The 14558-nt window shown below is 42.0% G+C and overlaps 1 protein-coding gene across 3 annotated transcripts in view; it reads right to left on the bottom strand.

The window, feature by feature from the left end:
• Positions 1 to 867: 867 nt before the first annotated feature.
• Positions 868 to 14558, bottom strand: part of LOC135385881 (unconventional myosin-Va-like) — a 40075-nt gene continuing 26384 nt past the window's right edge. For all 3 annotated transcript variants that reach the window (XM_064615472.1, XM_064615471.1, XM_064615473.1), the window contains 15 exons: positions 12233 to 12400; positions 12061 to 12166; positions 10960 to 11152; positions 8702 to 8822; positions 8546 to 8623; positions 8380 to 8473; positions 8065 to 8214; positions 7703 to 7854; positions 7438 to 7527; positions 5019 to 5169; positions 4756 to 4898; positions 4154 to 4225; positions 3977 to 4062; positions 3739 to 3910; positions 868 to 3084 (listed from right to left, as the gene is read on the bottom strand). In XM_064615472.1, coding sequence (XP_064471542.1) covers positions 2833 to 3084; positions 3739 to 3910; positions 3977 to 4062; positions 4154 to 4225; positions 4756 to 4898; positions 5019 to 5169; positions 7438 to 7527; positions 7703 to 7854; positions 8065 to 8214; positions 8380 to 8473; positions 8546 to 8623; positions 8702 to 8822; positions 10960 to 11152; positions 12061 to 12166; positions 12233 to 12400 — 2028 coding nt within the window. In that variant the 3' untranslated portion in view covers positions 868 to 2832. The remainder of the gene's footprint in view (positions 3085 to 3738; positions 3911 to 3976; positions 4063 to 4153; positions 4226 to 4755; positions 4899 to 5018; positions 5170 to 7437; positions 7528 to 7702; positions 7855 to 8064; positions 8215 to 8379; positions 8474 to 8545; positions 8624 to 8701; positions 8823 to 10959; positions 11153 to 12060; positions 12167 to 12232; positions 12401 to 14558) is intronic.

Here is a 14558-nt window from a genome sequence, read left to right as displayed (position 1 = left end):
CCCCCCAGATTATAGCGGTACCAGCAATGTGATAGGAGATTTCACATTACAAAAATACGAAAAAGAAATGCGTGTTTTTCAGAACGGTGAACTGGTGTGTTTTAGAAAGATAAAGCAGAAAGAAATGTGTATGGAACTCTGAAGGCAGAAGCAACCAGAGAAGTGAGACGGTTGTGATTATCAGTTCCTCACGTCAGCATTGAACAACTTCGTAATGGTGATAGCTTTCTGTCTCTCTGGCTGACTCAATTCACTGATATATTGTGATGTCTTCTCCCAAATTCAACCTGCTACCAGAAATGGGGGTATGGGACTGTGGTGTCAGGACCACAAAGAAGAGACAACTGATTCCAAGGAAGATCGGGATGAGAAATGTTTAATTCCCGCGCTCTCGCTCTGGCGGTTGTCGAGCGGACGATACCGATGAGAATGCAGAGGATGAAGACGATGCGCTACAGGGACCACAGGCAATTGCTAACTCCAAGGTCTGACTGTTAATAATATTCACATGTAATGTGGCAGCTCATTATACTATATTATTGAGCTTCGGGCCTCTGAAGGACATATTATTCAGGACACATTCAAATTTTCGGCACAATATTTCCCCCTGTCTGGCTTCATTCAATATTGTGATACTTTTTTTCAATTCTTCCCATTGGTCCTGTCACATCGCAGTAAAAACAAAAACACGCAACATAATTGGACCAGAAAGGTGGAGGCTCTCTCTTACAGTCCTTCCACTTCCCCCCTCCCTTGCACTGGCTGTGCCTACCAAACCAGAGCACTTGCAAGGCACACGCATTATGGGCAGTGTCTCCATCACACTCCAAGTCCGCATGCACACAACTATAGTAAACAAACAAGGGAGGCGTTCTTCTAGTTTATTATGAAAGCTTGCTCACAACAGTTTTCATGCATTTTGCCGAGTATGTATATTTAATTTTGAAGACTGAACAAGCAGTAAGGACCCTATACGGAGCACAGACCTTGCATATCTATAATTTCCTTGTGCTCTTTGAATTGGTGTCAGTGCATAAAGAAAACACCAATTTGTGTACTTTCGTGCTATGTTTAAGTTACAAGTTTTGCTTGGGTATTAACTAATGTTAGTAGACCATCGATAATGTGGCTTCTGAAGCACCATGTCTAATGCACCCAGTCAACAGATAAGACTGAGTCGTGCAGGCTGTCATTGGTTCTGGTAGGTACAGTATCTTCACAGTGACGTTTTCAACGGTCTACCAACACACTATTCTGTTACCTTGGAAAAACAAACCAGATAGAAGTTGCGTTCACAAAAAAATATTCATTTCCCTTAGAAGGTCCCTTACAAATAGACCTAGAAGACCTATTTTGTTAAGAAAGACACTTGAAGGTAATTCAGTGCACTTTTCTTGCTTGTGCAAGCACTCTGTCATACAACCTTCCGGCAACATACAACACTATAGTGCATTATGCTTGCCACTACAGCCAATCATTTGTGCTAACAATTCGTCACAAAGCTTTCTCTTTCGGCATATGTACAGTCATCACAAAATAGATAGTGGTACATATATATAATAAATACCTCAAACTCAAAATGCAGCCTTCCACATTATACAACATGGATAGGAAGTTTCAGGTTGTGGCTCTTTCTCTATTCATTGCATTTCACTGAGTCTATGTTTATACATAGATGCAAGTGTATATATTTCCTACATAGACATCAGTATATAAATGACACAACTCCTATAGCTGCACAAAGAAACAAAAAGGATCATCTTGTGCCAGTGTGCATAGCTAGCTCACCTAAACTATTAGGAATAGCAATATATTTGAAAGAAATAGTTTGATTATTGTGGCAATAACAGTGCAGATGTTGAAAGCTTTTATTTTATGTCAACACACAGATTATGCTATCTGTGCAATCCATTTGCACGGACCACTCTGAAACAATCGCCTCAGCCACTTGAATAGCCAGATCTCTTACCAAACCACAAAGCTGAGTTTGAGAGAGTTTAATAACTCAATAAAAAGTGAAAAATAACAATGAGGCAAGCAATGGACAAATGATAGAAAAAATAGACATCTAGAAGTGAGAACATTATGTGGTGTAAGGCAATGTTTATGGCAACTGGTCATCATTCGACAACGTCAGGGATCACAAAACTGAGAATAAAATAAACATAAAACCAGTAAAACATTCTGGGAATGGGTTGCAGAAAATGTTGCTTTGTGAGTAGAGAACCAATTTTAAGGAAAACATTGTTGACCTTTATTTCATCTATTAGAAACAGCCACACTGCATTTTGCAGTCACTGTCATTTGTGCATAAAATAGCAAACTGGCATACAAGTTTTGTGCAAATCTTGAAAAAATCTGTGCATGTTAACGATTTAGCCACAGTGCTGCTTGCACGAACAAAACACTGAGTGGACCACAAAAAAGTGTAAATATAATTCAAAGTGGAATGTCACAAAAATAAATATGAGGTCAGAGCTTTGCAAAAAAGAAAAGAAAAATTTAACTATATAAAAACAAAAATGTACCAAAATATTTCTTTACAAACATATCACATACATATATTGACAGACACCTTAAATCACAGACAAAGCTATTGCCACCTCTCAAAGCACTGTGCTCCCATAATTTCCTTTCAGAAGGCTAGAACATGTTCACAAAACTAACTAAAGGCTGCACACACACACTGCAGCACAGTCACCAGATGCCCTCCACACTAGGTACTGGAAAACATGTCAGAGGCCATAGCAAAGTTCATTTCAGCCATGGTGGTGGTGCAACATACAGTCCACAAAATAAATTAAAAACAATGATATGGGGGAAGAAAAAAATCTATATCTTCCTCAACATTGCAAGGTTCAGAATATCTGGAATGTTTATGTCTTCAAGCTGTATTTTTGATGGGTTGAAAGGAAAACGAATTGGGAAAGAGAACTTTGTGTCCATGAGGAGTGTGTTGTCAGACACTGGTAAGGTTTCCTGGTTACGTTCCTTGAGCTTTGCCTGGACTTTCCGGATGAAGGACACAGGGACCCTTTCTTCATAGTCGTCTGCTGGTGTGTACAGGTTCAAGATCTTGATGATCTGCGAGTGGCGGAAAACAGTGAAACCAAACACACACTTTGTAACATAGTGAGCTTTGACTTGCATTGTTTCATTTGACATTTACATAATATGAAGACTTAATTGGAATGTAAGTCTTGAGCATGATTTAAAACTAATTCATCAAGTGGAAAAACAGGAATCATCATGAACAGTATTTTCGTTTTTGCAGTTGTATTATCGTTGCAGGACATGAGCAGACATGTGTCTCACCAGGCCTGCATGGGGAGCAGCAGGAACTGCGAGCCTCACGTAGTGGCGTTGACTCCCCATGTTCACTTTACACGCTCTTTTAAGGATGAGAGGGCTTCTAGAGTGTTGGCAGATGAGAGGCTGCTCTATCTCACGCACAACTGGACGGCTGCGTTCACCGTTCTATTCCGAAAGCCCGTGTTATTTGTTGCACAACATATCACAGCTGCACAGCTTCTTTATGTACAGTGGTGTAGGGTATAAAATTCAGTTTTGGATTTGTGGTTTGGCTAGATGGAAAACTGTCCTCAAAGATACTCATGAAGTCCACCAAATCCAGTGTACAACCAGCTACATTGTACATGGCGTTCAGAGCGAGATACCTACATACCCTAAAGCTGAGCTTAAAATTTTACCAGAGGAAAAAAAAAAGATCAAACTTGCCTGGGCAGTGGTGAGCTTGTCACACATGTCACAGACACTGTTTACGTCGTCATCTGTCTTGCGTGCCTGAAGAAGCTGAGATGCTTGTATAATGGGCTGCAATGTGTCTAGCACATCGGACTGGGACATTTTCTGGTCTCTACACCATTGCTCCAAGTGGCTCAAGTTGTACCTGTTAAGAAAAACAAAACAAAAAAACTCCACAAATCTGCATATGATGATAAGCTGAACACATTACCTCATTTGCATCCCCTTAGACCAGTGGCACATGTCTTTTCGGAGTAACAGGTTGTTGAGTGCACCAGCACATACGAAGTAGAATAACTGGATACAGAAAAGACCAGAAACCATTGTTTATGCACTTTAATATTTATGATTCTGTGGGAACACAATCTGGAAGCAAGTCAATAAAGACCTGTTTGAAGACTTGAGTGATGAGCTCAGGGTCAACACCATGTGCCAGCAGGACTTTGTAGAAGTTGTTTAGCTAAAATAAAAGCATGTCCAATTAAGCTGAAGTAAGATTCCAGTTAAAGTGGCACTGCATCGTATTATAAGTCAACCTTGATGAAAGACAGTATGCAAAATATAAATGTCATCAGTAAATGTTATGAATTTTTGCAAGAGCACCGAACCCTACAGAGTTTTGGATTTTCTAAGAGTAGGTGACGTGAATGGGAGCTTCTCCAATGTGTCTCCTAGCAACAGCAATAGCACGTGTCTACTTTTCGTCCAGAGACAGCCTACAGCTGTGGTGAGGAGACTAAAATAGACATTCGAGGAGCAATGTTGCCAGACACGTTGGTAGATTGGACACCATGATACCAAACTTCTCAAAACTAGAGATTAATTTTATGATACGTTCATGTCATCTAGAGAAACAACATTTTTGTACATTACAGTGAGAGACATAGACTGAGGGGACAAATCCAGCAAGATTCTGAAGATAAGAAATTTAGTCTGTGGTGGCACTTTAAAGCTATTTGGGCCACCTGCATGCTAGGATCTTTCACCAACCTCTTTGACCAAAACATCCAAGGCCCTCTGCGGGTCAACTGGTGAATCCAGTTCCCTGGCGGTGCTTGACGCTCTGCTTCTCATACCAGAAGGTTTGTTACCAGATATTCCTGCAATTGCTTCATGTTCTAATACAGCAGGAACTGCAAAATGGAGAAACAGTACGTGATCACAATGCAAAAATGTCACAGTTCAATCCCCCCCAACAGGAAAGGGAGATTATTCGAAAGGCAGTAAAGCCCTGGCATTGACACGTGTTTTACCTATGAGGGGCTGCACTTTCTCTTCCATGCATTTGATGACTGCCTGGTAGATCCAGACTGCTATGTCGCTCATCACTTGTCGATACTGGGACAGGTCAAAGTTACGTAAGCACTGCTCGTTCTGCTTGGGAGTGTTTTCCACTTGGAATTGCTAGGAGAAAAGGGAATGGAAATCATGACTGAAGAAAATGGCCTTACGTGTAGCGTAATTTCACGCGTTAGCTGCACCGGGCTTAGCTGACCGCGGATAAGTCACAGGACGAGAGTTTTGGACATGTTGCAAACATTGAACAACAGTGATGAAGCGGGGGAGTTGGTACCAGTAGAATTTTCCGCAGCAAAGACTGCAGGTTAGGTTAGGTTAAGAAACGGCGAAATACAGCAAAAATTGATGTATAAGCTGCATGCTCAGAGAGGCTATTGCCAGTATGCCAGAGAAAAATTAGGCTCCAAAACAAAGAATCCATTGAAATTCAGAAATATCTAATTGCATATCTTGCTATGCATTCATGCATAATACAGCCATGCTACAGTATGCACATACTATATTTGCATCAGAAGATGATGAATGGGAAGTTTCATCGCGAGAGGCGATACTTTATAAAAGTAAGCGACATGAACTTTATAAAAGTGCCTGGAATTGAGGAGATCTGATTTTGAACTGAATTAGAAAAGCACACTGGAATTGGGTGGGAGCAGCAAATCAGGACCCCCCGACTTGGAAGGTCCATGTTGGAGGGTCTCTCGCTGTGATGCATCACATAGGGAGTCATGTCATTCCCAGAGACTAGAGACGGGACGGATCCAGAATTTTCCGAATCCGAATCCAAATCTGAATCCAAGCAAGGTCCTGCGAATCCACAAATCTCACGCCCACTTCACGTCACCGCCCTTGTTCTTTTGGTGTATGGCTCCATTCTGCAAGTCGGCTTCATGTCACTACACTCGAGTGCTGGGTGGAGCACCCCTTTACACTGCTTACAATACTTTGTCACTGAAGTCTACAACTTCTGTGATCTCATGGTCAACACTGTACTCTGGGCACTGCATGTTCCAGTAAATGTACTCCCAACTGTCAGAGATATGTTCAGTGACAGATGGAAATATGTGCAGTTTCTAAAAAGAGCACAGGAAATTCACAATGTAAACATAGAAATGAGAAGATGCACACAAAGCAGGCTGCATGGAACATGTTGACTAACTCTCAATGCAGTTCATCCCACTAATGCCGTCTACAATACACAACAGTGAGGGACCCTCCTCTCACGATACGTTATGCTGGATGAAAAGGCCCACAAGTTTGGAGCAGAGCATGATTGAATGAGCACAACACCATAAAATATCTCACCATGAGGTACATATTCGAAATTATTCAAATTGGGCCTTTTCTGATTATTCGAATTTGATTCACCGTCTGAAGAAATTATTCAGTGAAAGTGAATTATTCATAAACTATTTGCAATAGAAATTTTGCTATTCGTACAGCTCTACTCTGAGCCCTTCCATACATCAGAGGCAGAGTGTGAGACCGTCTCTGGCCGGTGTCTGTTTCTGCGGTGTCAAGCGAGGGCAACAACCATGTGGTTTGTTGTTTAATGGTGCAACATCTTAGCCAACAACAACCATGAGGAATTTCTCCCTTTCCCATTGTACTAATGTAGCCATGTTGACTTATTTGACACCATTAGGAAAGGTGATTCTGTAGCTTTCGAAGATGTTCTCTCCCATCCACGCTGAAGAACAGAAATGGACCCTTTTCCACACCTGCTTTTGCACATACGCAGCAGCCCTGATGGCCTTGAAGGAGCTGGACAGTTACCTCCAAATACAACAGATAGAGCTGGATGGCAGAGATGGGGGGTGGGAACACCGCATGAGCTCGTCTGCTGCACTCCAAGGCCGGCTTTGATCATCTAAGGTACCCACGCATACCCACTTGTTTGTCATGGCGCACGCCGAGAGTGATTTGCTGGAAAGCTGCTATGACCAGACGCAAATGTGAAAACGGTCCACTAGCATAGCAAGCAAAGCTGCAATATGCAAGAAGAAGAAAGCTCATGCAAGAAACCGTAGATGTCTAGGAGCAGGGAACAATTTTTTTTTTTACTCTGGAGGATACACAAAGTGCACCGAGAATGGCATTGGCATTTTGTGAGCAGAAGGAAGCTTCTCATCTGTATTTCAGAAGAATAAGGTTTCTCGTTTAAGTCAATGGTCTAGGTGGGAGCTTACAGGAGCTGAATGTCTGCAGTAATTTTACACGGGTGACTGGACGGTTCCTTATGCTCTCCGAAATAAATACGCGCTGTGTTGACACCTGGTGGCTCATCTCCTCTAGAGGAGACGAGCCTTTTATTTATTCGGATACTCCATTATCCAGGCACTTTATTCGCTTTATAATATATCATGCAGTACTCACCTTTTCCCCACTGTACTGTTTCAAGTTATGCATAAACCTGCATGTGTTTGCAAGCCACAACACTGTATAATCAATATCTTCATGACGTCTCTGCAATAATAATAATAATATCCATTGTTGACACATGAAATCAGTGTCAGAAAAACAGTGAAACTGCCCCCCCCCCCAAAAAAAAAAAAAAAACACTGGTCTGTCTGGATCCGCCCCTAATAGAGCCCAAGATATGCTATCACAATAACAATATCGTGCAAGTGAAAATGCTTACTTTTACAACTTTTCTGATTCCAAATACAGTGTCATTCAGCAGTGTCTGGACTTTTTCTGCATCATTGACATAATCTGTGTGTCTTATACACATAAACAAGATATAGGCAGGCAACCCAGGAAGGAGTGTGATGGCAACTTTCGGCTTCAAATCTGAAAATGGTAGCAAAACTATCAACATATGCTCAACTGGCTCCAGGAGTTAGCACGGAGAGAGAGATGACACATTCACATTTCCTCCATCAACCCAGCTAGCAAGGCAAATCTTTAGAGCGCATCTACTCTTTCAAACAAGAACCCAAGTCCTTGACATAAGCCTTGAAGCTCGTTGATATACACACATACAAATAGGTTGGTATTTACCTGTTATAAGGCTCTTGACTATCAAGGGAACCTCTTCTTTCTTATACTCAAACATTCCCAAGTGCTCAGTGTCCTTGTGTTTGATTTCTGGCATGTTCTTGCCATGCTCTTCAGCAGCCTCAGCTTTAGCATCACCCGGTTGGTCAAGAACTGTAGACAGAATAGGCCGGGCAATTGTATGAAACATTGGACAAACTTTTCCCACCACACGTGTATTATCTCACAAGGTTGCCTCCTCAGCAATTTACTGTCTCTGGGATACCACTTCAACATTACTATAAACAATGACACGTGAAATACAAAACTTGTGCTCACTGCCATGGTCCTTCAATTTCTTTGCATAAATCTTGATTTGACGCTTTGATTTCTTGAGCTGCTCTCCAAGGCTGTCGATCTTTTCTCTCAGATCCTAGAAAGCAGTGATTCTCGCTCTGACCTAAAGCATTGCATAGTTTTAAACATGTAAATTATGGCTACCTACCACATTTTCTGCAGTTAAACGGTTGATTTCATGCTGTAAAATTGCATCACTCTGTGCCTGGGGAGTCTTTTTCAAGTTCTAAAAAAAACAAACACAAAATAGTTGTAAAGCAGCACTGAAATTTTCACAAAATCCAGTAATGCACATAGGACAAACCTGGCTCAATAACTTCTGTTGCCTATCATTGTCTTCTTTCAGCTTGCGCATTTCTTCCCGATAGTCATTTTCTATGGACTGCATCCTTGTCTTTTCAGTATATAACTCAGATTCCAGCTGCCTAAATTTGAAAAATCATTTGCCCGTCACATTTGTTGCAGTAATACAAAGCATGGGTTAGTTTACAAGCGCAAATATGCCAAAGCTACTTAACTAGAGCCCCAGAAGGACACTTGCACGTGAGGGAGAAGTAGATGAGACAGCACTGAACTTACAACAGATTATTGAAAAGAAAACTTCAACAGAAGGTGCCATGCATGTGCGTGTACATTTATTTTGCACCAGACCAGATAGAAAGACCAGTCCATATTGCTTTTGGAAAATGCAGAGTCAGCCATCGCTGCACAAAAACTATGTTCAAACACAATGCTGTCTGCTCAGTCTTAGTGCATAATGCCACATCGTTTGGAGGCAAATTGGAACTGCATGCTTGTTGAATCCATGCTAAGAGGATGTCCTTCATATCCTTTTGCACTGCTCTGCACATTCCCCTTTTCGCCATCAGTCAATGTTTTAAGCTTGTTTGGCTGTCTTTCACGATACTCAAGAATGTGCTCATAGCGATGCCAAACTTCCGTGCAATGTCTGCCTTAGACAGCTAACCGTAATTTCCGACAGTATCTCTATTTTCGTTGCAAGGGACAGACTTGTTCCTTTTGACATCGTATTAGAGCATCGTTGTGAACCAGGGTGTCGAACCGAAACGTTTTTCGTTCCGGTTCTATCATAAACGGTCCGGTACCGGTTCTGCTCCGGAGCAACAAAATAACGGTTCATACCGGTTCCGCTTCTGGTGGGCATATTCATTCCCATTAAAAAAAAAATCAATGTTGCAAAATGTAAACCCGTTTATTCCGCATACATGGTATTTAATATTAATAGGCAGCTGTGAAATTGGTAGCTCCTGGTTCCTGCAGGTGACTGTCTGTTCAAGTAGACTTGCTCCTTTCTTGAAGCGCATGATACAGACGTTTGTTTTGATGTCATACGTAAAGTACTTTCTTGCTGGATTGGTGCGATCGTGTCCCATCCAAATGTCTGTTGCTGCTTCCTAGCCAGCAAGCACCACCGCACGAGTACGACGCAAATCGAGGAACACCTTCGCTCACAAACGCGCTCGACGGCTCCGTTTTATTTATTATTGTCCTGTCCACAAAAGAGGAGCCACTTCGCACGCGGCTGCCTGGCGGATACGTAAATGTATTCAACTTCGCTGCTCTCAATCAAGGGACACGTTGCGCGACATTACCGATAGAGAAGCCGTTTCGCAGCCCCCTTTATGTCGCTGTTTAGTTGAGTGTTTGGGCAGATGAAACTAAAACAAACACTATGGCACATTTGTAGAGAGTCACAACTGGTCACATGTACATCTAAGTCCATGTGCGCAAACGATAAAACGTTACAAAGGGAGCCCAAGGGTCATAGTATACAGACATACATTGCACCGCAACCGTAACCCTCGTAAAGTATCTATGACATGACTTCAGAACATGCGACGACAGTTTCATTCGCCTACTCGTCCAAACCAGCGTTCCAAACCAGCGAATTTTTTGCTTGGACTGAAAACCGTTAAATAAATTTTTCGGTTTCACTCCTGAGCGAAAAAATCGTATACGGTTTCGATTTGGTTCTGGTTCGCACTAAAATAGCGTTTTTTTGTCGGTTTTCGGTTCGGGTTTTCGATTTGCTCCAACACCCTGCTGTGAACCAGCATGAAGTGTAGGTACACCACACAACCAAATCTTCTCTGAGACTTTCGGCTTTGGAGACTCCTTATGACTGGCAGCGTCCCCAGAACTGCCATAGCACTCTATAAATAGAGATAGCATTTTTGCCCCTTTATGTACAACGTTCACAACACACCTGCACATTAGTGAGCACGTGCTGAGGGGACGGCACGAAGTGGCTGATGAAGTGGTTTGTGTTAAGCAAATTTTTTCTGCATTTGGTTTACGAGGATCCAACCAAGGACCCACACTTTGTTCGGCATATCTCATAATTGCACTAGCTACATTACTGCTTAAGTGGAGTATACAGTATTAATCATCATACGAAGCAAATGTCCCCTTTAATGCGAGTCTATCACTGCACTATTGACTACGCTTAAATGTGGTGGAAAATGTCCCACTGTTTCACAACCTTTATTACCACAACACATATATGCCCAAGATACCAGCAAAGTAAGAATAACCACATACCTTATCAACTGTTTCTGTGTTTCAAAGGCCATGAGCAGCTCGCCATCTTCATTGACTAGCTCTAGGTTACCCCTGTATGAATCTAATGAGACCATGGATTTTGTGTCTTCACTCTGGTTTGCTAGCGCAGCTCTCAACTGCAAGCATTCTTCTCTTCTACGTTCCAGCTCGTCTTGAATGCTCTCGTAATGTGCTGAAAGTTTGTAGTAGAAGAAATTTAGACTCTGGCACATCCGCATCCAAACACATGATCCACAAAAACAGCAGACTGCACAGTGAAACCTGCTCTGCTACTGGCACTAGTACCTCTTGTAATGCGTTATGAAGGAACAATCAACATTTCTCAAGTGGTGAAAAACCAAGATGTCTACCACGAGCAAGTCGACAAGATACTCCACGGTCAGGAATGATGTCCAGAACCACAAAGAACCTGGTGAAGAAGGCATGCCTGCAAATGGTGGTATACTATTGCTTTTCTGCCTCTCTGCACTACCTAATCCTGAGGCATAACATACCTTCTTATTTTGGGACTACTAATATTGCTTCCACGTACAATCAAGGCAAGCAGGGTAGCATTTTTTGTTAGACGTGCATCATGTTCCAAGTGCAAACAGCAGCTACAGACACAGACCACAACCACCAAGGAGAAAGCAGAAAGGAATGCAGAAAGTAGGAATGGAGGGTATCTTGTGTGGCAACATGCTGTAATCACACTATTGAAATCTGGACAGGACAAAATAAGGTTTCGAGTTTTACCATTCGGTTGCCTAGCTGGCAGCATGCATTCCAACAAAACAGACTGTGTGTCAGATTGCATGGAAATGTGACATAAGTTATGATGTCAATCCCTTCCTAGGATCATGGTCAGAGAACTTTTGTGGTAGCACTCTGTGTTAAAATTCTACATGCACATCAAGCATGGTATCTGCCCTGGCAAAAGTTCTGAGGAAGTTCAAAGCCCCAAAGCATTTAGAATGATTCGGAGAAAGATAAATTTAAGCCATTTTTTCGAGTCCCCCATACCTTCTGCAGGTTTCACTGTGTTTCTGCCCTCAGCCACCATAAAATACTACCAGTACTGCAAATTATACAATGACTTACCCATGAAGTCTTTCTCACGAGAAGATTTGTCTTCATTTGCAAGCGTTTTCACCATCCTTTTCACTTCATCTTTTAGCTTTGCATTTTCCATTTCCAACTCGTGAAGCTGGGGCACAAGTGGATGAATTCAGAAACAAAGGCCTTCCTAGAGACTTCGAATGAAGTCACTCACCCGCATGAGTTCCTTTGCAGACAGCTCCCTCTCCTTAGATCGTTCTTCACGAGCCTCTAATCCCTCGACTTTTTTCTCAAGCCTAGCCTTTTCTTGTTCAACTTCTTTGAGTCTCTGTTGCAGCTTCAACACTACAGACACATCCGCCAAGTCTCCGGGGGATTTATCCTGGAATACGGTGGCAGCTGAAGTGATGTGCATACACTGTATGTATATGTAGCCACAGATTGAAGATGAGGATATTACTCCTTACGCTTGTGGTACAAAGAAGGCATGAGAGCATTGTTTCCTCACCCACACGTGGCTCCTTTTGAAAACCACTTGTGGAGAAAATGTGCTTCTACAGTTCAGTTCAGTTCAGTTCCCTAGCAATACTAAAAAAAACTTTCTCGAACTCATTTCAAAACGATGTTCTAGATTATGCAATACCTCTAGTGGCAGAAACAGTGGGTAATCTTAATTCTCAGTGGGGAGCAGCATGAGGAGTACAAAGTGAGAAAATGGGTGGCAAACAGTGAGACGTTAAGCAATTCTTACAGACAACTGCAGTTGTAGATGTCAAGGGTACTACACAGGGCACACCATATGTGCTGGGAAAAATCACGTGGAAGTAAGGAATTGCATGGTTTGTAACACACTGGTACGCAAATGTATGGCTACTAACTAAATATTTATTATTTATATCCAATTACAATGAAAGCTGCTATTTCAGCTTTCGCACAAAGCTGCAAATCATATTAAACATGCAACATTGCCACGTTTGGGCAGTACAGATTATGGGCATAGTTCGAAAAATGCAGCGAGTCCGAAAGCACTAACACTGTTCCACTGCTGCTTGCTCGAGCTTGAAACATGAAATATGATTTGTACTTGAAGCCTTTGTACTGATGTCTTATGGCAAAATACAATATTGCTCATGTTTGTACGGGAGTCAAAAAATGATTTTTATTTTGCATGCTGGTTCTTCCATAGCCTATGTCCTGTCACTACGCGGAGTTGCGTTTTCATTTGATATTTCGCATGAGTGTTACAGCGGGTTATGCGGGTTTTGTCTCAAACGCGAATGCTCCCAGATTAAAACATGGCGACGCTATTCTGAAACCCCTTTAAAAATCTTTTAGAGTTCTTTTTGCATTGTTGTGCTCAAACCTATTACATTTCTGGTTCAGTTTACTGCCGCACTGTTGTCGCAAGGGGGCCTCCAGTAGGGTTCTGATCCTGGGATCCCACGATTTCAGCATAATTTCATGTCCCAAAATCCCAGGATTTCACAAGGGCAAAGGATAATGAATTTTGGCTTTCTAGACAAGAAATATGTGGCCGTACGAGTGAAAATGAAAGAACAATGTCTTACAGACTTTTGGTTTCAAGTGGTCCTCCCCTATAAATGTCATATGCGATCGGAAACCAAACCAACCACATTGTCCACGACACATGACAAAGACGTTACCTGCAGCCTTATGTGAACTACGAAAGCTCTAGCTGAGAACAGCCCTCAAGTTGCATTAAACCTCCTACGAAATCATGAGTGCTCCGATTCATAAGACCACACAAAGTATTGAAGAATCTCTATCTTTCTGCAGAATTTATATTTTTTGTTCTTTTAATCTCCTTGAATAGGTACGTTTGAAAGTGAGAAGAAAAAACTGACAGCCTTTTGAGAAAACTAGACTGGGATGCTCCAGAGCAGAACATAATTGCTGTGGATGAATGAAAGGCGAGAAGAGCAAAACACACCAGTCCCCAGAATACTCCAGTGGAAGATGCAAAAAACGTAACTGCTTTCAGCAGCCCCATTGTATATGTGTGCCGACTGACAGGTCTTCTCGTGCACTCTATGCTAACTGTGGGAAATATCCTTGGGCACAGCCAAAAGATATTCCGTAGCGGACGAGAAGAGATGCATTCCAACGCAAGGTCGATATTCCTGCATTGCGAATGCTCAATATAATACGCGATAAAACTTTTGCCCGGTGAGCAGTGATTTTTGTATGTGTGTGTGCACGTGTGTGTGTTTTCTTCCACTGGAACGTTCTGCGGAGGTGAAAGGAAACGCGCACTGCATCGCAATTTGTGATAGTATGGATGTGCAGGTGGATACAATCCCATATACGACATCCTGGGAATAGCTGCAAAAAATCCCGATCCAGTCCAGAGATCCATATTTAGAAATCCCAAAATCCCGGGATTGTAAAAACGGCCCGGAATTACGAATTCTAGCCAGCAGTAAATGTTGGTTTGATGAAAAAAGTGATATTTTCTCAAGTTTGCTGTCTTCAAGATTCTATTATATTTCCTTGGAAACTTAAACAAATTTAATGAAATT

This window comes from Ornithodoros turicata, chromosome 2 (assembly GCF_037126465.1).
Source record: "Ornithodoros turicata isolate Travis chromosome 2, ASM3712646v1, whole genome shotgun sequence".
NCBI lineage: Eukaryota > Metazoa > Arthropoda > Arachnida > Ixodida > Argasidae > Ornithodoros > Ornithodoros turicata.
The sequence above is the reverse complement of the archived record's forward strand: the minus strand, read 5'-3'. Positions and strand labels throughout refer to the sequence as shown.